The 24,848-nt window shown below is 40.8% G+C and overlaps 1 protein-coding gene and 1 long non-coding RNA gene across 2 annotated transcripts in view; one reads left to right on the top strand and one right to left on the bottom strand.

Annotated features, from left to right (window-relative positions):
* The window catches only part of LOC146755839 (cytosolic carboxypeptidase 4-like), a 95,379-nt gene that overhangs the window by 65,392 nt on the left and 5,139 nt on the right, over positions 1 to 24,848 (top strand). The window contains exon 5 of the mRNA XM_085525284.1: positions 6,419 to 6,585. Coding sequence (XP_085381410.1) covers positions 6,419 to 6,585 — 167 coding nt within the window. The remainder of the gene's footprint in view (positions 1 to 6,418; positions 6,586 to 24,848) is intronic.
* On the bottom strand, positions 3,618 to 5,648 carry LOC146755840 (uncharacterized). The gene is made up of 3 exons (XR_014937917.1): positions 5,260 to 5,648; positions 4,998 to 5,089; positions 3,618 to 3,847 (listed from the first exon to the last, which is right to left on the bottom strand). It is a non-coding gene; the product is annotated as an uncharacterized LOC146755840 (long non-coding RNA).

Raw genomic sequence — 24,848 nt, forward strand, 5'->3', positions numbered from 1 at the left:
ACCAGGAGAACCTGATAGTGAATGACATTATGGAGACAAATACTGTACTAAGAATGTTCAAAACAGGTTAGACGCTTTCTGAATAGCATCTGTATTTACGTTAGCCAGAATAAACATCATAAATCCTTTTGTTGCCAAGCATGTGGTGATCACCAGCCAGGATTAGGAAGTTATTTAACTCCCACGGTGAAATATGGCCAAATGAGTTAAACTCATAGCTGAAAATGCTTGGGTGGGCCTGGAGTCTGCTCACTTTTCTGTATGCTGAAGTTATTCATACAAGCAGAGAAGTGGAAGTAGAGAGGGAGGAAAAGTGATCCAGGGATTAAACTGCCAATTTAGGACTTGCAAAAATTCAACTTCTTGCTTTCCCAGACTGCTTTTATGAGCTAATTCATTTGACACAGACTCTCAGATGTACTTAGAGCTCCACCTCACATTTAATCTTCAGGCACCTCAGGCTATAACCTGGCTGTGACTTGTTCCAGGTTCCATAGAGTTCACACAGCAGAAGGTGTACGAGTGAGAGAAAGCCGTGGGTAGACTACAGATGAATGTTGAAGGCACAGTCAGATGGGGTAACAGCAGTTAACCTGTTGCCAGTACTGGAACCTGCATTAAAGACAGAAATGTTCTTGAACAAAGCACTTGGTTGTCACCAGTGTAAAGTAGTTTTCTTTTCTTACACTGCCCCAGAATCACTGTATGACCTTGAACAGTTTCCCCATTTCTTCTTCTTGTCTGCCAAGTAGGAGAGTTAATTATCTGGAGCACTATTTGTTTTCTTTCAAGAATTAGCACTTATTTTTTCTATTTATTTTCTGTTTTGTTGTTGTTGTTGTTTTTCCTGACAAACAAACAATGACAACAACAAAAACATACTGACAATTCCCACTACTTTTGTTCTTTGCCCTCTGGACCTTCTTTATGGCTCATCTACGTTGGTTTTGCTTTCTATTTTTGTCCATCTTTTATTCCTGATTCAGCCACTTTTCACAGTTATGCCCCACATAAATGTATGCATTGGTCCCAGTGATACCCAAGAAGTGATCTGGCAAAACTGGACCTTCTGGTACCATGTACTACCTTCCATCTCAGGAAGCAATGCGAAAGAGGTGCGCCAGCATCCAGCAAGTATGGAAGCATTCCATACCCAACCACTACTGCTCTGTGTGAGTGTGCAGTCTCTGGGGGAGGGTGATGAGAATATATCCCCATCTTTATGCTTACTTTGGTTGGCTATCTATGCTATCTGAATAAGTAGAACTTGACAACCAGTTTTACCATTTGCTAAATCCTCAGTTCTCTTACAAACAGGCCTTTCAGGCCTCTTTCTGCTCTCTGATCTGCTTTCCTCCATCCCTTGAACAATCTAGCCTGTAGCATCTTTAGCCAGGGAAAGAGTCCGTTTGAATGACAAATCAATAACCCATCTTGTGACGAAACAAAGAAGTTTGCTCAGTCCCAGCTGAATCAGAGCATCAGCTAAATTCAGCAGATTTTCAGGGAGGGTTGACAGCAAGCTGGGCCTTGTTTCCTCACCTAGTAGCCAAAGTACTGAGGAAAGCGAGGATGGGCATTCATAACGAAGCACACCTCTCCAACAGTGAGATGGGGATTGAGGTTTCCATTAGTTTTCCTCTTGTTATCATTCCTCCACATCAGCATCCACTGACCTCAACCACCCCTCCCTCTTTCTCATCCTTTTATCTCTCCAGTCCTTTTATCTTCTGTCTTTAACTCAACCCCTCTCATCTTTCTAGAAATTCAAGCTACCCAATTTTTTTTCTCCATCTTCAGCCTTTTCTGCTTGCTTAATCCCTTTGAAATCTTTTGGCCCAAATTTCTATCCCCTAAACTTTGTCTGTTTAGAATGTCATACCTACTGCTTAGGGATCTCTGGGCCATGAGAAAAACTGGCTTGTTCCCTACTGTCCTCATCTCAATAGCTGGTTCCCCATTGTGCATCAGCATGTTTTCTTTCACAGGGGTTTAAAGGACACTATCTTTTGGGGCTGGCCCAGGCTAAAATTTCATCTGCAGGCACCAAATGTTTCATTCAGCTGTGTGGTTTGTCCTGTGCAGCCTCGAAGTAGTTTCTATTAGTATTCCAATGGAGAGCTCACTGATGGAATTAGTGGGAAACCAGACTGCCAATTTATTTATACCCAGCCTTAGGGCATAACCATTGTGCATGTGTAAAGCTGTTGAGATGCAGAGTATACTCTGCATGTGTGTGTGTATGTGTTGACTGGAAGTAAGTTTGCAGGGAAAAATATTGCCTCAAGGATTGAACAGTGCCCAAAAGTGACCGTACTGTGTGCCAAAGATCCCTTTTCTCTGAACGCAAGAGAAAAATGATGGCTCTGAAATCTGTTGTCTACTTGTGTTTATTAATATCTTTCAACTCCAGTTTAACTGCAGCTCTTGTTACCCTGGTGGAGAGAGAAAATTCTAATTTAACTTCTGGAGTCCTTCCACCTTCAACAATATCTGTGTTATGAAACTATCGCTGCCTTTGGCTTGTGGGGTTGTTTAAAGCATATGAGTAATGAATAACGAAGTTTTCCCATTACATTGTCTCTTAGCCTGTGATGTGTTTTTAGGTAAATTGAGAGACGTTGGAAGCATTTAGTTGTGAATATATAGTTGATGCATCAGTGCTGAATGCGAATGAACTCTTTTTCCGGTATAATTTCATCACCTTTCATTAGGAGAATTTTTATTGCCATTATCTTGGCCAAATGATAAATCACGGAATAGCTTTCTTATTTTTCCCCCTCCTTCCGTGTTTCCTATTACTGTGACACAGTGTCATTTAGGAGATGCAGATGAACACCTCACTGCCCTGTTATGATAAAAACAGTTTGGGCAGAGAACAAATGTACTGGTTTAACTAGACCAAGAGCTAATAGGTTGTGTTCATTTAATTCATCTGATTAGCCATGTTGAGTTCCTCTGGAATGTTTCTTCCCACCAAATCATATATACAGATACATCCAGATATTAGAGCATGGTGATGTCTCTTACCATACTGTCTGCTGTGGTATGAAAAAATGAGAAGAGATTAGCAAATAATGTCTAGTTCCATTATTCTTTATAACAGCCAGGAAACTATAAACCTGTTATCCTTTAACATTATGTCTTCAAAAGACATGCATGAGGGGGCCCAGGGGACCAGTGGGCATATTTGTATTGCGCAGCAATGTGTGTATTGAGCCAATGCTGATCCAGACTGGCACTTTCATGTTATGAAGAGCAGAAACTATGCAAAGATATGAGCTGATCATCAAAGAAGAATACCTTTGTTAGCATATCCATGAGGCTAAACTAATTAAGACTGATGATCTTGTCTGCAGCTTTCTGGTACAGTTTTCTGATTCAGACTTTGCTTAGATTTTGCTGGCTTGGAAGACTGCACTGCACTCCGCTTCTCATACAGATGCCTCCAGAGGAGGATGGAGCCATGTAGGATTGTGATGGGGAAAGATAGGGTCTCTGAGAGTTCAGGACATTGCAGAGGACCTGATGGCAGGTAGAACAGCTTCCTCCTGCATGGTAGTGGCAAACGGGTTATATATTGTCACTGTGAGTAGAAACAATTCAGCTTGACTGCTGTGGAGCTTCTTAACCAAAATCAAAAGTTCACCACTTCTCTTTCTTTATCTCTTGTAGAATTTCAAGAATTTCAAGCAAGGCAGGAGGGGCTGGTTTCTACCCAGAGCACCAGCTCTTGGCACTGCTGGCAGATATCATTAATGCTGTTAGTTTGATGCATCAGTTCTGTCAGCATCTTCACTTTAATGGTAGTCACCAATGCAGCTCCAGCTCCTGCCTCTGCTGAGAGCTGAGGAAGAAGAGGGAGAGCATTGTCTGAGTTGGAAAATAAAAGACTGCCTGTGTTTGAAGTGAATTAAATGTGTTAACTTGTAATGTTCTAGCTGAGGTTTCCAGCTGTTATTCCCGAGCTGTCTGTTCTCGAAGCAATATGGGTCCATCATAAAGCAGCTAACTTCAGAGCATGAGCACTTACTGTCTGAGGCTTCTCAGGTGTATTATACTTTTATTATTATTATTTCTCTGTTCATAGTTTCCTAAGGCCTCTTCATTTCCTGAATAAAACCCTGGGGAATTGTAAGCCCACAGGCTGAGTTTTAGCACTGTCACTATTCGCATCTCCTGGATTGATAGGTATTTATTGTGCTGCCTGGATCCTGGAAACAGGACCCTAAGATACACCCCAGGGAAAGCCCCAAGATGTTCCTTGTATTTTTTACCCCTGAGAGAATAATTCCTTTGCTGTGGAAGTGACTTATTTTTGCTCAGAAATGTCACCATTTCCACCTGCCAATTGTAACTGCCACACTAAAATGTCTTCTGAAGTAAAATAATGGAAGTGAGGAATCTATGTAGAGCTGCTAGGCCCTCGTTGTTTTGTATTAATGACCATTGGTTCCTCTAAGCCTCTTCATCTATTTTCTTCCCATTATTTATAATTACTATAGTTCATTGCACCTGGCTCTTACTTAGCAAAGCTTGCAGTGATTAGGATGGGAGAAGAAATGGTGTTAGAGATTTGCTGACTGCTTTAAAGATATTTAAGAGACTTTCTGAGAGCAGAAGTCAGATCTCCAGAGTCCTTTGTCTACGCCTGGCAGGGAGGCTCTGTTTTCTCATATTGTTTGTGTGCTCTTCTAGGCATGTCCTCTGCTTATCTAGCTGTCCAACCACTCAGTATATGTACAAGCTCAAAATAATGCATTATTTGTTCATTATTCATTATTATAATTACCTATTCATATTTATTCATATAGTTTGAGAAAACAAGCAGAATTTCAATGTGGTTACTATAGGAAAATGTGTTTGTTATCAGATAGGGCTGCTTTAATGTTAGATTTTATTTGTACATGCTGGACTTGCTGGAGTTGAAGTGAAGGCATTCGCCTTGTAAGACATTTTGTGGCCTCTAACAAACATGAACCAAAAAAAAGCATTACAAGGGAGCTGTAGATGGTCACTTGGGAAGCCTCTTTTTTCCATCCACCTCCATGCTGTTGGCTCCCAATTTCTCTCAGCTGTGCAGAAGATCCTAGAGAAATTATAAGTGCAACCTTACATAGGAAACATAAACAAATTAAAGAAGGCAAAACAAAACTAACTACTAAGAAACAGGAGACTGGAGCTCAGCCCCCTGTTATCAGTTACTGGTATATTATATATATATAATATATAATATATATAATATATGGGCTCTGTTACCTGTAAGATGTGCAGTAACAAACACCGAGTGAAGGGTCAAGAGCAGGCCATGCTGGTGTGGAGCACACACTGTGCTTGTGGCTGGTGCCAGGGCTGTGAGCACGGACTTATGGCAGTTGCTAAGGAAACAGTCTTGGAAATGGGATTGGAGTTCTTGTCAGAAGGTTGGCTGCAGAAATGGTTTGTGCTTCAAAAGCACACGGGGCTGATACTGACAAAGGCTGCAATTGTTCAGCAATTGATTCAACCCCTGGTGTGATAGCATTAAGGAGTAACACATGATGTGATCACTAAATGCCAAAGATGAGGGATTTTGCAGTTTCTTTGGGTTATTTTCGGTGACTCTTTTGTGGTTTTGGAGGTTTTTTTTGGTCTCTTGCCATCTCACTGCTTGTGAGAAACTACCAGTAATTACACCGGATTACTCCTATGTAGGCCCTTGATGTGTTACTTTTTTGTTGGGTCTTTATTTTTTTAAGTAGTGAAAAAGCATGCACAGACAATTCAAAGTCAGGGCTCTTCCATGTGAGGATCCACAGCTTGAAGGAGTCCTCTTGGAAAGGTGATGTTGATAATCCCAGTCCTGTTTTTGCATTTCTTTGCCTGCACGTCCCTACTAGAGACATAGGCTTTTAATACACTGAGAAATTCCTCAGAGTTATTTGTTATTTTGCAATTACTTTGTAATTGATTTTCTTAAAAAGCAATTCATAACTTGTTAAAGATGTTCCGTCCTTCCCCTCTTCACTGTTTTTTCTCTAATCTCTGCCACTGTCCAGTATTTACAGTCATAAAACCTATTTGTTTCCCATTGCTTAGGGAGATGACGCTTCTAGAGAGAGAAAAAAGATGAGACCTAATGATTTGTAAGAGTGTATTTAGTCAGATCCTCTTGGGGTATGAGTCTAATTTGTACAGTGACAACTTCAGTGTAAGTAACCAGAGCAGTTACACTACTTGCCTCTGTTGCCTCTGTAAAATAGAAGCTATTTTAGAATAGATCCTGTAGAACAAATGCTATCATTGAATTCATGATTGACTGTATGGGAACCTGAATGAGGTGATACTGTAATACTAAGAGCTGTCCTTCTGAAAAACAGTCTCCCAGCACCTGCGCTTTGTACACTCAGCAATGAAACTTCCTCCTTTTTTCCACCAGGGCCTGCAGCTGGGAACTCAAGAGCTGGAGGAGATGGGAAGCAAGTTTTGCCTTGCTCTGCTCATTCTGCACCTCAAATCCTTGCCCTGCAGCAAGAAGGTGATGGCTCAGGCAGCGCTACTCCTAGATCTGGAGGAAGAGATAACAATAACAGACCGGGCACAAAGGTCAGTGACAGTTTCCTTACAAATTTCATTTTCCTCTCAAAATATTACTTGAGCATATGGATGGCACTGTCTCAGTGAATTCATCAACAGGAAACTGAAGTTTCAGGTGATACTCTGTCCACCTCAGATCTCCTCTGTGGAGTCAATCTCCTACAGGGAAGATGTTCTCTAGGTGAAGGACTTTGATGGTATGATTTAGAAACAGTATGCCTGATTCTGCAAGGATTCGCACAGTCATTCCTCTTTTCCTCACAGCATTGTATCCTACAGACATATGAAGCATAGGTTTGTGATTTTTGGTGCGTGTGATGAAGTCATTATCCAAACAACCATATGGGAGGTGTTTTTTCCTAATTGCAAAATTCATTTCTTAGCTTCCTGTGTTCAATGGGATGTATGCAAGTGAGGTTGCCTCATATGTGGGGAATTTGGCCTGGGTAAAGGTCAGAATATGGGATGCTTCAGCTGTGATGAAGCAGAAATGTATGTGCTCTTTCTAAACCATGCTATTCCTAGTTCTACATGCAAGCACTTACTCTTGCAATATTGGTTTTCCAAGACAAATGGAGGAAAAAATAACTGAGTGATGTGATATGATTTGAAGTTCCCAGTGGGTTTGTTATCAAAGAGTGCTTCCAGCTTCATCAATGAAAAGCCAATTTTTTCTGTTGCAGAAATGCCCCCATAATTTACAGCAAACTTCCAGTCTTCCCCCTGCAGGAATACTTAACTGACATTCGCACCACCTGTTCCTCATGCCTGAAACCATTCTTACAAGCTTGTTCGTGGTTTTTAATGTTTATGGGGAACAATGAAAAAAAGAGAACTAAAATATAGAGACATTCCTTTTGTATAGCTGTGCTCACTTGTACATATGAACACATAAATGAAGCAATTAACATGTATCCTAAATGGTTTCAGTACTGGGGACAGCCATCCGAGAAATCGTTGGTGTCTCATTAGAGAGAGCTACTGAAGCCTGGCCAGGTGGATGAATTTGAGATATAAATCAGATTTTCCAATTCTGAATTAGAGCTGGAGGAGTTTTTGCATGAAAGTAACTTCAGGGAAGGAAAATATTGAACTCTGACTTGTCCCAGACACTGAAAATAAGCCATCTGGTCATACCAACTCCATGAGCACTTCCTCTCATTTGTGTGGTTTTCCATTACCTTTTTCTTTGGTTGGTTTCATGTTAGTGAGCATTCATTTCATTTTTCCTGATGTTGTGTGGGCGATGAACCTTTACCAATATAGCAGCTCTCTAATGACAAATACTTTTAAAGAAGTTAAGAATTAAAGAAAAATCCCTTACCTTGTACAGCTCCCATGCCATTCCATATCTGTTTGTGGTGGTCAAAAGCAAAGCGCTCTGTCCCTTCAAGGTTCTGTGTCATCTGGGGATGGGATGTCACTGCTGAAGGCAGTGTGATGGTTACTTGTTCATTTTCACTCCAGTGGGTGGAATTGCAGATTTATGGAGTTCTGATGGGTTAGGTGCAATTAGTTGGCATTTGTAGTACAAGTAAACATTACATTGTTTGCTCCTGTCTAAAGATTTGCCATATTACAGGAGCTTTTTGCAAAAGATCAGGAAAAGGGAGATGTGGGGACCAAGGGGCTTGGCTTGTAAGTGTATTCTATTTTATGATAAATAATTCATTGAAAAGGATTGTGCAGCTTATTGATTCTGATTCAGAAAATTAATATTTTGCTTCTGGGTTTCTTTGAGTCTCGCCAAGAGAACTGCATAATTTGATTTTAGAGGGAATAAGAGGCCTAAAGCAACCAAAGGAAGAATGCAGAATAAAGAGAGCACACCGCTATGGGCAGGAGAGCAGCTGTATCCAGGCCTCTCCCCCAGCTCAGACTTTGAAATAAAATAATGCATAGACTATGAAATAAAAAACTGATTATCCATCAGAACTGGAGGTTGCAGTGTGGGGTTCCACTCGGTCTAATCTTACTCTGTAAAGATGAAATCCAGTCTTTCTCCATTTAGGTAGCACAGGGAGCTCAGCAGAGTCTTTCTGCTTACTGGTGGTGTGTCACTACATCAATGGTAATTATAGTCTACTTTTGCCAAGACTAGAGCTGTCTTTCATGGTTTAAGGAGCAGGAAGTGTTTATAGCTTAGAACCAGTGCTGTTGTCTTCTGTAGTTACCACAAAAAACACTTGAACACTTTCTATGCTTTCCTCTTGTGAGGATGGAAATAACCCAAATTATTTTTGTACCTTTGCCAAAGCAGAGTTGAACTCGGGGCCTGCAGGTGCTACACAGGAGCGACCTAAATGGTTACACTGTGGGATGTCTTTCTTGTGTGCTTTACACTGTGAGCAGAGGTGGTTTAAACACCTTGCAGGCAATCCCTTTTCCAGACCTCTGTACTGTGTAATGAATAGTGGGTGTTTAAGTGGGAGCCAATGGGTCTGACTGCAGCTTAAGTTTGTTTTTGGTAGAGCGTGTTGCAGAAGACTGTCTTGACTGACTTTCTCACCTAGAGAAAGATACACATATGGATGTTTCCTATCAGAGCAGGATTAACAGTGTCAGAAGAAAACGATGACTGTCACTCGACCTTGATGAAAATACGATCTTTATTTAGTTGATAAGGTTCTATTTTGCAGAAAACATGCTGAAATTGCTCTGACCACTCCAGCTGTGATCAGTGAGATTAATTGCACAGTGCTTATGTTCAATACATCTATCTAATTTTCTAAATGTGCATTTCTGAGTGCCCGTCTCTATAGTACTCCGGGTGACAGGTCAAGCCATGGAAAGAGAAGTTAATCCAGTACTGGACAGATCTGACTTCCAGGTGATATGTCTCATGGCAAAGGTACATAGATCACAAGCCAGAGGTCTTTTATGTTACGAAACTCCTACGGTTCATGTTCTGCGTTTGTGTCTTTTTTTTTGTCATGGTGTCTGGTGTGCGTGGCATTGACTTGGCATCTCAGCATCTCCCTCCAACAGCGAACATTTTCACCTGTCAACGTTTATAACTGGATGTGTCTTTTAATTTTCCTCTTAGAGCTCTCTCTGCTCAGGGCATTTTGCAGCCTTACTTTTCCGCTACTGCTGTGAGGAGGATGAAGGAGCAGGCTGGACACTGGCTACTTCTCTAGAATAAACTATTTGCTCTGTCAGAGTCAGTGAGCGGTAGATCGAAGCAAGGTAATAGCTACTGGGGAAATGACTGGTCTAATGGAGGCATCTTGTGTGAATGGGGGATTTCTCCCACCTGATTTCATAGTGTTCAGTGTACAGTCTCCAGTGAGCCGAAGAAAGGTGTGCTAAACCTTTAGTGGTCCTAACAAAATGTATTTTGGAACACAGGCAAGAATTCCTTCTTGACCTCAGTCTAGCACATACAGTATATGAAGTCATTCAGGAGCATTAACTGTGTAGTAAGTTCCCAGCAGAGGCAGGGTAACAAAGTAGCTATATCTGAAAATAAGCAAAAAGGGAGTTGAATTTTTGTCTCTGGGGCTACATTACTAATAGAACAGTAGAGTATTTCCCCCAGAACCTGGAAATCCTTGGAGAACATGAAATTCACATAACAACTCTTCATCTCTGGTTCTCTAAGGGCAGCTGTCTTAAAGACCAACAGGTAACTACTGAGATTATTGCCATGAGATGCAGTGAGATCATAGGATTCTGGATTACCTGAAAGTGCTTGACTGTGTGGAAATAGTTTAACTCTGAAATCTCTACAGTACACTGCAAGTTCCTTACTCAGATATTCTCTCTCCACAAAAACCTCCTATTTACTTCCTACTCAATGCTCTACTCAATGCTGTACCTTTCTAAAACTGGGGAAAGTCTAGTAAGGGGACTTTTGTTTTAGCTCTGTTTAAATGGTATGTAAATGATGTGCTAGGAGAGTCCTGGAACCAGTACTCCAAAGGTTGTTGGTACCTAATATATTGCTTCCCATGATTATTAGTTGAAGACAAAAACAAGTGATTCTTTAAATGTTTCCAAAAAGAATATCATCCAGAGAACATCCTGCAAACTTCAGAAGCATAGATGCATCTGGGGATGGAACAAACTCTTGATCATCCTAATACAATTCTCATAACTGCCTGTCTAGTGGTTAAATTGTTCAAGGTATCAGCCAGCTTTTAGTTAGCATCCTGTGCCCCTGGGGCATTTCTCCTTAACTCTCACACTTGTTTAGGTGCCGTCACCCTCATATTGCACAAGACCTACTAAAGAACTTAGTAGTTTGTGGGTTTTTCTTTTCAGAAACTTTTTATAGGTGTTTTTCTGCATCAAAAGGCTATTCCTCTACCAGCAGGCCAGTTTTAAGGACCATTCTGCCAAGTCAAATGTCAAATATGTGGAGGGTTAACTGCATTTTGCAGCCATCTTCTGAAAAACAAGGTAATGTATCAGTTGATTGTAGAGGCATTTTACTCTCTTATCTCACAAAGATACAGTGCTGTAGATGTTGGCCTCACAACTCTGCTTTTGCTCAAGAAGAGCCACTAATTCTTGTATTTCCAGCCATGTCTTGCAGTCAGTTCAGGCATTCGGAAGCTGTCTTCTGGGAAAACAAAATGACAGCATGTACTTCAGACATCATGTTTTTTGATAATAAGTTTCATGCCTCATTTGCTATGAAACAATTGGGTTTTAAGTCAGTGCTGCCCAGGTAACTTCACATTTTTCATGACCACAAAGAGGATGAGAAGTGACTGCTCACTAAGAGCAGGTTTCAGAAAGCATTACCTTGTTAAGGGTGTTTTCCCCTTTTTCCTCATGTTTTGAACGGATGGCACTTCTGTTCATTCTCTTTTTGCATTTGTGCCTTTGAGTGTTTTGCAAACACTGCAGCAGTTGTAGCCCTTTGTTTGGGAGGTGTTTCTTACATACTGAGGCAGACCCTTGCAAAGTCATTAAGTGTTTTCTGCTGACTCAGATATTATTCATCTCTTGTGTTTCTTTATCATTTCTTATGTTTCTTGAACAGAGATAAATTTCTCTCCTCCCCAGATGGTAAATATACCTTACTGTGATATTAATCAGAAGCAGAATGTTTAATCACTACCATGGCCCTTTGTCCAGGTGCAATCTATTCATCTTCCATACAGTGAGCAGTTAAAATGGTCAGTGAGTGGATGGCAAATCCAATAATATACAAGAAGGATTTGTAGATCATTTGGAACTGTGCTTGCTCTTCTCCTATACTTCATTGATGCACCATCACAATCCTAGATAGTATTGAACTGTTGGATTTCCCATCTCTTCTCTGTAATGCATCCTCGCCTGATTATGGCTGTGCAAGCAATTCTGCTCATCTTTTAAGCTATGTGGCCAAAATGCCATTCAGATCAAAATAGAGTGAAGCAGACCCAAAGGTGGGAAGTTCAAAGAGCAAAAGAACAAAGAAGGAACGAGGCGTGTTGGTTTCAATTCATGCATCTTTAACACATATTTAAACAGCAGAATTACGACATGATAGTTCTGTGCAGTGATGGCAAATGGCTCCCTTGCTTCCTGGTTTGTGTCTTCCTCTGCTTACAGGTGAATGTGGGTTTCATTTGTTGTTACAGTTTTTTGTTTGTTCGTTTAAATTATATGAACTGGAACTAATTTTGGCTGAAGTGTTTGAGTGCAAGACAGTGCTTCACCCTCCCAAATGCCCCATCTCCTCATGGTTCCAACAGGCTGAGTACCTGATCCACTGGGGCAGTCTGTACGGTTGGACTCTGGGGAGTCCTCTGACACATGCATGGAGATGAAAGGGCTCTTTCATCATTTTGTGAATCTAATTCCCTGGAAAACATCAGCAGGAATCATCTGGTAGTTTTGATTCAGATTTCTGTTTGATTGAACGTTCATTTTTCTTTAAGTAAAGATTTGGAACATTTTTAACCTTGATCATCTGTAGACATTAAATATCTTGGGGCAGCTTTCAGAAGGAGAGGTTATTTATTGATTCCATTTTTTAGCTTGGTCACAGGTTATGTAGCTGTTAGAGGAATTTGAAGTTTCTACTGCTTTGTGAACATCTATGAATGTGATATTCCTGTGTTTGGATGCCTGAGCAAAAAGGGCATGGTGATGGTGATAGCTTATTAGGTAAATCCAAGTTTCGTGTTTGCCATACTGTGTCATGTTAGTGGTGTAGAACATGGAGCAAAAGGAGCTGCTAATGTATTTCATATAACTCTTCAAGGGCACCGCCTAACTTTTAACAGTAAAGGAGTGTGTCAGCTATGAGAGCAGCTGCAGAGTTCTGGGGTAGACTCACATTACTGTAAGGAGTCAGAATCAGTTTATGACTACCAGGAGGTATTGCTTAAATACATATATACTCTACAGTGCTCTTTCATACAGATGCTGCAAAAGGGGAGTATCTTCTTTCTGTCCAGGGTCTGACGTAAAACCTTGATGTGCCTGCTCATGAGAGGAAACACCTCCAACTTTGGATTTAGATCTATTACTGGATTCAGATTTTACTCTCAGTACATATATATTGATAATTGTGTTTTGTAAATAAGAACATGAACTTTCTTCCATCCCTCCCTCCCTTCATCCTTCTCATCCAGCACTCTTCAGCGTCTCTCCTTTGTTAGTGTGAGAATACAAGCCCAATGAATTCTGTGGAGGTTCAGCCGAGCAATGCAGTCTATAATTAATGTATTTGGTATTCAGAAGGCTTTTATGTAGCTGTGCACAGGTGAGCCACTGTAATTCAGCAACTTTTCATTAACACTTTCTGGAGCTGTCCCTGTTTTCTTCCTATTGATTTTTATTATTATTATGAAATAACCTTGGGAGCCACACAGATCTTGTTGACTGTTACCAAATACCAGTCCAAGCCTATCTCAGGCTGGGAACAATTATTCATGCTTACTTCAGAGGTAATTCATTTATCATTTAATAGCTAATAATAGCAATTTAAACAGCAGTAGGAAGGGATGAGATGAAAAGAGCAAATGGCAGAAAAAGGAATCACAGAAGGACTGCATGCTATCATATCGAAGGTTATTCAAATTACTGTACACGTACAGATCTGACTGGAGTACCGATAATGAACTTGTATATATCCAGCAGAACAAATGGGCTCTGCATTGCCCTTTCTGTGAGGCACATTGCTACTGCCTGGTATTAGACATTTTCGTATTGATTAGGAGCATCTGTATTTCTGTGGTACAGTCCTTTTCCCTTAAAATCGTACTTGAAATGTGGAAGTCATTGGGTCCCTTCACATGCTGGGATAAAAATTTACTTCTAAAGCAATCAACATTAATTTATGAAGTTATGAAATATCTCCCAAAAGACTGGATTATGAGGGATATGCACTTCCGTCTGAGGTGATCTTTATAGACCAGGATAGTGCTGACACTGGAACGGGATAGAGTCTTTCCTAGAAGTCACAAAGGATAATGAGAGGATTGATATGTTTAGACTTACAGTCATTTTGAATGCAGCCAGATGCGACAATTTTGGGTTGACCATGGATCAGGTGTTTAAGAGGCAGTGTTAGGACACTCCATATAACATTATTGCAGAGCTAGGTGGTGAAGGCTTTACCACACATCAGTCCTGCACAGCATTGATGGCGGCAGGGTTACGTGTGCTGCTACTGTTTAAAACATTAGTGTTTAAAATGGATGTCTTCTGTCGTGGGCAAAATATGATAGAAGGAGCTGCATCCTCAGTGAAACCATCAGTGGGATCCACGTTTTCCTCAGGTCAGAATTTTATATGTATTTAAGTTTCTCAGGCAATAAGAGCAAAGGAAAGCATTGCGGTTCTGATACAGTGATGCTCATCAGCACACTGTGTCCCCATCTCTCTGTTCTTTCTCTGCAGAGGGAACACATGAGATTTGTGCTTTCGAGGCAAACAGCTTATTGCAGGTTTTGGTCTGATGCCCAGCCTGCAAATGAGAGTCTGACCAGGCCACTTGTACTGTGGTGACAGTATACAGCTGCTATCTAGGAGCATATCAAAAATCTTAGCAAGACAAATGAGAGACTGAACAGTTATAGGGATAGAAAAAGACAGATAAATTCATAATTAAAGCTGTCGAGTTGCAGTAAAAGGAACATTTAACTTGGAACGAAAGTGGGTGGGCGAACAAAGTGTCGTATTTGGAGGTGAAAGTTGGCACTTGAACAGCATTTTTAAAGTACTCCAAAGCCACCTCCACTGACATCTCAGCTCTATTGTATATTCTGTCAGAGGCTCTGGCTGTGCAGTGTATTGTGGCTGTGACTCATGCGCAGCCCCTGCTGCTTGCTGCCATATGAGATATTAGAGAGACAGACATGGCAGGAGTATTGTGTGAGACTGAGGTAAATACGTGCAGGTTGGTGTTTTTAGACCCAGCACACACATGTACATGGACATATATGCATAGAGGCATAAACATGTAAGCCAGCTGCTGTAGCCTGTGGCGATTCATTATATCGTCTCAGAAACAGTGGGGGTTTATTAAGATGTATAAGCTAAATGAGATATTAGCAGGAAGAATTTGTGAGAATTTGGCTGGAGCTGGGCCTGCAAAGATGTGATGATAAGATCATGTGATGTTAATACTTCATACGGATCTTCACAGAGGGTTGGAACTTGATGATCCTTGAGGTCCCTTTCAACCTGAGTATGGTTCTGTGAATACTTAACATCTGAAGAACACAGACACACAAAAATAAAGCCTAAAATCTCAAATCCAATTCCCATGAATACTGGGGGAGTTCACTCACAAGATGAAGACCTGTGCCATTTTGGCCACGGCCAGTCTGTAGATAACAGTAGTTCAGGCTGAGCAAAGACAACATGCCAAGCACTGGCCACCACCAGAGCAGGAAGGAGAAGCAGGGTCTGTACACTGTAAGAGGATAGAAGAAAAAACAGCTGTTTCCAGCTATTAGAGCGTGTTCTTTCCATGTTTCTCCCCTGATGCAGTCGGAGTCCCTTGCTGAATATGTCTCTCAATCCTGCATCCATTTCTTCTTGGTAAAACTTGTGTTTTTCGGATGGATGTGAAGCTAATTTCTGGAAGGATGAGTTTCATTTTTAAAGTAACAGAAGCAGGCTTTGTGTGGTTACGCTTTCAAGTACATCCTTAACCATTTAAAAGTGCATTACCAGCAGTGTTATTTATGGTATCTTATTACCTGTTAAACTATAATGGCTTCCTATTAAGCATTAACAATTAGTTACTACCTTAAATCCCTCTTTCAAAAAAGAGTTAGAGGAATTGGAGCTTGGAGGGAGAGTAAGCAATGGAAGAAACTAAATTCAAGAAGAGCTATCAGGGCAGTGTCATTAGAAATAAGAAATAAAGGGAGGAATAGAAAGCATCTATTCCTGTCTATTCTGTCTATTCCTGTGTAATCTGTTTGTTCTGTCTGGGCTGCTCAACAAGTTTTTACATTACACTGTGTACTTCAGAATTGTTTCTGAAGATGCCATTCTACAGTATCTTCCATAAAGCATCAGCATCTCATTAAAAGATAAAAGTCCAAGGTATTCAAATAGCAAGCAAACTCCCAGTATCAAACAACAAAACAGTGTTTGATCTCCTTTGAACTGCAGGGGGCAGCCAAGAATTTGGGTATTGCTACCTGGATTTGTCTTGTCAGGCTTTCCATCGCATTAATACTTATTTTTCATTGTAACACACAACCTGTATTTTCATCTGTGAAGATGTGAATCATGAGACAGGATCCATTGTACGATGTTCAGCCAGTCAGGAGTCCTTCCTGACAGTGCCCAGCATTAGAGATTTCAGAGAGATGCAAGAAATTGCCATCGTGGACAATTACAAACTATTCCCACCATATGGGGGAATGCCTTTCTATCTTCAGACAGTTATTTATTTATACTTGGAAATGTGAGAAATTATAGCCTTTCCAAGTAATTATAATAACAATAATCCTTTCTAATGAAATGTTCCAATGTTCTTATTTTCTGTACGAGTGGTTAATGCTTTTTGAGTCTATCAGTTGAGTTTCATAGATCAGCTGTGTGTTGCTCAGAAAATGTTTCCTCTCTTCAGCTGCGCTTTCACCTTTGCAAATGCATTTTTGTCCTCTGCTGTAAGAGAGAATAATTGGGAGTGCCCAAATTGCCAGTTATTTTGTAAACAATGATTGTCTCTCTTGTGCATCTGGTCACGAAAGACACTCATATTTTTTAGCCTTCCTATTGCTCTAATGACTTTAATCACCTTCTCTGGAACCGTCCTTATTTATCTACTCAGACATACAATCTGATTTTTGGGTGGTCCAGTATGGACTCAGTAATCTCTATGGGTCCCTTCCAAATTGGGTTGTTCTGTGATTCTATGTGTTATCCTTTAACATGTAGGAAGACAGGAATTCAGGATGGCTTCGATAGAGAAAGCAGAGCATTTCTTAAAATAAGTTTTGTAATATTTTCCATCCTGTTGTCTGTAGGCCTTGCAGTTTATTGTTTTCAGGAAGGATGGAGGTTCCTGGATTAATCAGCCTTATCATCACCTGATTTGATGAATGTGTTGGAGAAACCATTTTATCTTTAAGTAATAATCTTGGAAGATTGCTGGCCACAAAGAGGGGTTGTGAAGGAAACCAGAGTCTCTCAGGTGGGAATGCATGCCCGTAAGAAATGATGTCACTTTTTATATTTAGATCTTTTAGATTTCAGCATTATGTCTGACTTGAAGACGGTTCTCACCTAATTAGTCCAGAAAGGATGAAATGGAAAAGAGAGAGTTGAGTGGATGAGGATGTCATGCTGGCAGCTTGTGGGCAGCACAGGAGCAGTGAATAAGATAGAGGGTCCCCATAAGAAGCTGGGACCTAAGATCCCTCCCTGCTTTCATGGAAGTGAAAAACTGCCTTAATTTCAAGAATTTTCTGTATATACATATATATATATATTATTTTTTCATGGAGATACAAAGAATGGATTAGGCTGAAAAATTAGTTGGGTCCTTTGACAATATGTCTGAGATGTCTTTGCCATTTTCAAGGAGCAGATTGGAGACATAAGATGCAGAAGCAAAGCTTGTGTTCACTTTTCTCTCTCTCTCTCTTTAAAATCATACCCAGGTTCTTTTTGTGCAAATGTACTACTCAGGATCAAAGCCTCTGCTCCAAGTGGAGGAAGTCCCTGGAGAGCAAGGCCTGAAAGCTAAGCCTCTAATACTGCTGCTGCTGGCCATACACCAGGTACTGCTTGGGAAATCTAGTCATGCATGACCCAGCACCTGGAGATAGAGAGAAACTGGGAGCAGTGTACTCAGCATCCCTGCATAACTTCTGATCTTTGTTCTCTTTGCTAGCTCATGTCCTTCTTTTGGTCGTGGTCCATCAGGAGTTTATTCCCAGCAGTGTCAGATATCTGAAAGACTCTTCTGTAATGCAGCATCCACTGATTCCTTAGGCTTCTCAGAAGTGTAGTTTCTGTCATATGGACTGGGGTTTATCAGAAAGTGGATAATGGATAGGCTCACTACAGGTCTCTGCTTATTTTGGTGTATTTTTCCTCATTTCTGGCATTTCCATCTCCTTACTGAGTGGCTCTAAGTTAACGGCTGTTGGGGAAGGATCAATAGAAAGATGCTCTCTGCAACATCTGAGATTATTTCCCCTGCAGGTATGACAGGAACAGCCTTGCAAGCAGGATACTTCTTTGCCTTGTGGTGCTTTCCTGCCTCTCTTGTGAGGTGCTGGGTTTGCATGCTAAGAAAGCCACAGTTAGCACAGCTTAAACAAGATGACTCTCAAGAAGCAGTGTCCTTGATCCCTCATTAAAAATGTCCTTGACACGTTGTGCCATCAGAAGGAAGGTTTGCGATGCTGATCACCGGCAGCGTTTCTTCTCCTATGGATGTTATACAGCCTCAGAACATTTTGTTTAATTCATGGGAGAAGGAAGCTCTTTGGGTTTTGCTTCTCTTTACTTTTCTTTTTCTTTTTTTAATGCTTCCCTGAAGGCTGCATGAGAGCTATGGGGGTAGGAACGCAATTGCGGGAAGGTAACCTTTCCCATCCCTCAGCCTCACAAGAGATGCATGCAACAGCAAGATACATGTAAATCCATCAGAGCTGATAGTGTGGTTTAATGCTAACAGATGTAAAGCATTAAAGGAAATAAACAGCCTGGCCCTGAATGGGATCCAGAGGTATAAAGCTGCAGCCTTGTGCTCACTCCCCGTGTTATTCCAGGTAGTTATTAGTCGTTTAGCTTAACTAAGAAAATGTCAGCCTTACTGCTGCTTTCTGTCATGTCTGTACGCTGCTAACAGTAATGCAGGTTGATTTTGGTTTGTTGTTCTTTTATTAGTTTAAACAGCAGATTATGTTCGTTTTTCAGCAAAGAGGACTTCATTCTAAGACTTAGATGCTGAAAGAGTAACTGTTACCTCAGCAGACAGGTAAACAGGCCAAATTTCCTTCTATTTCCCAAGAGTGCTGGAGGCAGAGGTAGACAGAGAAGTCTGTGCATTCTCCAGTTAAGATCTTCTCTTCCACACCAGTAAAATATCTTTGGAAATATATGAGGGAGCCTTGGAACTTCAGGAATAACAAAACCCAGATCCCTGCTATGTTTCCCTCAACAGATTTTATCTTCTTGGTGTTTGGGCTTGGCTATTTATCTGATCCTTTACATCCGAATGACATTCCTATGCAGTGTGTAGCCTTGCTGTTCTTTCCTCTCTGTTAGATGTGTGGTTGATGTAACTGGGCAGAATTTTCAATTAATCGACAGCCTTTATTCCACCTTTTCTTACAGTAGTGGCATGATGTGCCTGCAGAATTTCCCTACTTCCTTCCACCTTACGTTGCTAGAAATCACTTGGCTCAGAAAATAAAAGCATGGAGCCATTTACCCTTGTTTAGTCCCCTACTGATGGGTCAGAAGTGGAGATTAATAGGGTAGGAAGTGTGTTTCTACTCTGCAGTCAGTAAAGGAAATTCACTGGAACTAAATTAATCATGAAACGGACACAAAGAGGAGAATAGATTAGCAGGGAATTAACTCATTAATTAGATTCATGCCGAAGTTCAGAAGAGGCTTTCCTTCAAGATAACAGCCGAGTTCAAAGATCAGCAAGGGCTGATCATGAGAGGCAGGCACACCGTTTTCCTTCTGAACTCTGTCAGGCTTTACCTTAGCCCAACATCTGGCTGGTTATTATAGGATATCAGACATATGGCTGGCAGGAATTCAGCAGCTGGCAAAGCCTAACCACTTAGTGCCCAGCGATGGAGGCTATTATCAGCCCTTTCAGCTCCCTGGGCTCTGGATCCTGGTGTTGGCGTGAATGCAGGAGCTCTCTCTGTTGTGCCACTTGGCTATTTTTAGAGCTCCATCACAAGTCCTTGTGTGAGCAGCAACAGCTTGTTGGAGAATGGGTTTATTTCCAGCGTTAGGGTGAGCAGAAACCAATACAAGCTTAAGATAGGTAAAGTGCTAAAGCACTTCATTGTGGTAGGGTAGAATAGGTAAATCATTGCATGTTTCTAAGGAGATGGGGTTTGGTTGCCGTCTTCTTACTGTTCTAATGGAACACTTCTCTACAGGGAAACTTATGAGAGAAGCAAAGAACTGTCTCTGCAGTTACTTCTGTGCTGCACAAAGCCCCTGCCAGCTCCCTTCAGGCTCTGTATGACCCCTTGCTGCTCACATGCCAGAAGGCCCCATTACTGAGTAGTGCATTGTAATAAATGCCACGCTGTTGCACGATGGAGCTGGTGAGAAGCATGGAGAGACTGATTTCTAACACACTCTTAATGAACTAACAAACCAGTGCTAAACACCGAGAGCAGATCCATGTGAGAAGGGCCCCCTGCCTTCTGACTTAAGCTTTCCCTCCCTTTGCTTTTGCTGCCTCACAGCATGGATGCAATCAAACCATATTCAGGAACATCTGAGCTGTGTATTTGCCACTTAGGACTTTCTGGGTAGTGAAGTTTCCACATTGTTTATTTAGAGTTAAGTGTTCTGCTGGGTCTCTTATCACTTTCAGTAAATAACAACTGTCCTCTAAATTCTTCAGGCTGATTACTGAGACTGACAATCTGTGTGTTTTGAGTTGCTGAGCTGTATTAATCTCTAATATACCCTGGTCTGTGGATGGAAAGGGTAATGTATTGAGGATGTCACAAGAGGTATAAGCCAAAGGACTTGGTCTTCTTGGGAATGTGAAGTGCTTTGGTTGTGACATGAATAAATCTCCCAGCAGTAGCAGTGCTATTTCTGTTGGGAATAAAGATGTAAGAGGAGTCTGTCTTTTAATCCAACTTGTTAGAGATTTTATAGCACCAGAGCTAATTCATTTCTAGAAAAGAGATTGCAGACGTTATTTTTACCTGCCTGTAGTTTGCCCTGATATAGTTTATTCCACTTGCTTAATGGTGGAGTTGATAAGAATCCCAACCCCAAAAGAAAAATCGTACTGCAATTATAAGTTAAATAAGGTATCATACTGGGGAGTGGAGATGAGGGTGGAAGAGAAGGCATAGTTTATGGCTGTAATCTGTTCTTTGTATTGTAGAGTCTAACCTTCCTATCAGTATGAGACCTGGAAACGTGTCTATTGAAACCCTACTGAATGACACCTACCTGCAGCCTTTGCTAAAATGCAGGTAGGAAAGTGAAAGGAGATATCAGGTCCATGGACTATATAAAATGCAATCCAGAATTTATGCTGAGATAATTCAGTCCTCTGTAATCCATACCAGACTGATGAAATATTGACTTGTACTGTGAATGTGACCCAAGGCAACTGAAGACTTTACTGTGCTTTGGATCAGAACAGTTAAGAATGCAGAGTGCACATTCAGTCAACAAAACATTCCATCTTTGTGCTTTTAATACAGCAAAATGCTTTCCTGCTTCTTTTGTTTCCTTCCTTCAGTCACAACAAAGGAGTGTTATAAGTGGCCCCAGAGAAACAAAGCCTGGAATAGAAAAGGGATTTAGAGAGAAGAGATCAGATGAAATTGGTAAGAGAAAGAATTCCCAATACGATGTTCCCAGCTCAGCCTTCTGAAGGGAAGCCCTGTGCTCCTGATCTGTTATGATTCACTTGGCAGCTCTGCCCAGATGGCCTCTCCCCTTCATCTATACCTCTATAAACTAAGACCCAGCGATAACAGCCCTGCCAAACCTGGTTGCTGCTGATAAAATGTACACAGCTTTCAGTAATCTATTTGTTCCTAACGGCTCATCAATGAAAGCTCATTTTAATTCTGTTCATTTTGATCTTCTCTGGAGTTTCTGTGAGGAGGAGTGAGGTTGCAAGGAGTGACCTGTAATCCTCCTAGGTTTAACAGTACCATAGGCAAGTTTTATTCAAGCTTTCATTTTATACTGCCTGATTCCATTGGTGCATATTGATACAGGATTATACTTTCTCATCTTTTTGTTTTCTGACCTTACAGTGATTTGGTTTTAAATACTGCTGTGTCCAATAGCGATTGATTTTCCAGTCTTGGGTATCTTACCAACACATCTCATTCCCAATCAAAGTTGTCCTGTGCTGTTCTAGCAGAAGTGTCCTCTAAATGTCCTGTTACTCCTTTGCCTTTTCTCTGCCAGTTAATGTTGGAATTATTGTTCCTACATATTAGTTGTGGTTGCATAAAATTAATGAAGCTAATGGCTGGCGGTGACCTCCACCAGCCATCTTTTTTCTTCAACTTAGCTGCATCATTTCTGATAGGTTAGTCTAAGTTTTCTGTAGAGATCTCTAATATTGGGATTACCAGACTCTGTAAGTAATCTGTTCCAGCTCATACAACTCTCATGTTTAGAACTGTCTGTCTGTCTTAAGTCCTATCTTGCCATAGGAAGTCCTTGCCATATATATTCTTTGTCTTACCTAGACTAGCCATAGGAAGAAGCTTATTTGCTTTTCAGTGATGTCCTCTGGACCTTTTTCAGTTGTGCCAAGTCTCCCTGTGAATTGCTTCCTGAGTCTGGAAACAGAATTCTAACAGAGAGATTAACAGTGCAGAGAGAACAGATTAATTTGTGTGTCCTGCCAGCGTACAGGTTTTTTTTAATACCCAGCCAGAATTGTATCTGCACTTTGGTACATGAGTGGCTGGCTCACATGCAGCTTGCAGTCTTCAGCAGTGCAGAATGTTGTCGTTTTCCAGTAGAAATGCTACCTTGTCATTGCTCCTCGTTCATGTGTCTGTAGCATTGATTATTCCTGCCTGACTGTAGTAGCTTGTAGTTGACCCTATTGAATTGCAGTTGTTTACTTCAGGCTGCTTTTCCAGTTTGTCAAAATGATTTTGAATTCCAATGCAAACTTGTCTTACATTGGTTTCATCCACAAATCAAATTAACATACTTTCTATTTCATCTAAATCTTTAATAAAAATATTGGATTGTACCAATTCTGTGACCAGGTCCTGCAGAAGATCATTTAGAACAGCTATGCATTTTGACAGCGAGACTGAGAGCTACTTTCAGAGTACTTTTTCTAAGCAATTTTTATAAGAGCTGCTCTGAAAGTAAAGCCTCCTATTTTATTATGTTGGTTGAGGATGTCAGAGGCAGATGTTGGTGGTATGGCAGTAGAGTTTGAACCTTCCCACCAGGATCCCCTTCTGTTTTGTTGCTGTGTGATAAGTGGCAGCAGAGGCAAAATAGCGTCTGTCATGGAAGTGCACATGAAGCAAAGGAATGGAACTGAATTTCTCTGTGCAGAAAAAATGGCATCCATTGACGTTTGCTGGACATGTACAGTGACCAATCAGTGGATGTGAGTACAGTGAGGCAGTGAATGGTACATTTCAGCACTGGTGACAGTGATGTGAAAGACAAGCTGTGTTCCAGATGGCCATGCAGATTTTTTAAGTGCGACCTGCAGGCTCTTGTTCACTGCTGGTGAAAATGCATAGCTAATGCTAGCATCTGAGTTGAGAAATAGTGTTTAGTAGCTGAGAATTTACTCTATCAAGCAGTGTTATTGTGCTCTTTGTATCTACTGTGATGTCCGTGGAAATAAATAGGAGGCATTATTTTTGGAGCAACCTACAGATGTTCATCCTTCTATAGCTCATCTAAACCATGCTGCTTATCTGGCCTGAGAATTTAGTAAAGTTTTGGAAACTCTCTTGGCATCTCGTCCACTCTGTGTTGCTCTGACACCTTCTCACAGGGGTAAATTAGAATCATTAATAGTAATTTGTTCCTGACAAAGGTGTGTTGAATGATACCTATCTCTTCTAAGTTGTTCTAAACTGTTTCTTTCTTCTGAGGACCTGGAGTTAAGCTGACAGGTCTATCATTTTTCATCATCTCCCCCCCTTTTTTTTTTCCTCTCTTCAAAAGAAGTCTGTACATTGTATCAGTTATCTGGTTCATCACCAGGCTTTCCTAAGTTCTAAAAACATAATCGTTAACAGCTTTGAGATTGATTGAGTCAGTCCCTTAGAAATGCAGTAGGAATATAGCAGATTCAGCTCATTCGGAGAGATCTAAGCTATGTATCTTCTCTACCCTATTACTTTTGTATTCTAGGCCTTTTTTTTTTTTTTTACTTCTTTGTTAGTTCTTAACAACCTTAATTCATCACAGTTGACCTTTTTATGAAAACTGATGCAAAATCTCTCCTCACAACCTTATCAATAGGATTTGCTTCTCTGATGAGGAGCAAACTAGGACTTATTATGCAGCTTTTTGCTACTAATAAATTGAAAGAATTGCATCCTTTTCTGTGTGATATTTTTGCCAGACTCGTCTCACTTTGTGCCTTCATTTCTCCACCTTTATTCCTAGTTGTTCTTTCTGTACATTTGTACTCATTCATATTAATCTATTTAAATCTTTTTCTGCGTATTGATGACTGCGTTTACAGTCATCAAAGAGCTTGTGATATGATCGGGTTGGTCTCCTAACCCTTTGGATATATTTATTTGTAGTAACAGAATTAGTGTTTATATTCTTTATATATATATATTGACAGTTCTTAAGTCTCTTAGAAGAAAATTCTTAAGGATTCTTATTCATAAACCCACCCACCCCAATCTCCATTGAGTTGTGTGGAAGATTTTCATAAGGCCTTGCCCACTTGAACTTATGTTTTTGCATAAGTTTTGATGGAGCTCTTCCGTGGCATCACTTTTACTGGGGCCAAAATGGTTCTGAAATGTGTGTTGTCTTTCTCTTCCGACATTGCTTACAAGGAAAATACAAACTTGTTCTTTAATGCTAGCAAACTGCATGTCCTGTGCTGGGTTGACAGGGTCTTTAGAAGTAAGAAAAGCTGTTCGCTACCAGGGTTC

This window comes from Coturnix japonica, chromosome 30 (genome assembly GCF_054131305.1).
Source record: "Coturnix japonica strain WE chromosome 30, WE-NBRP24, whole genome shotgun sequence".
Taxonomy (NCBI): Eukaryota; Metazoa; Chordata; class Aves; order Galliformes; family Phasianidae; genus Coturnix; species Coturnix japonica.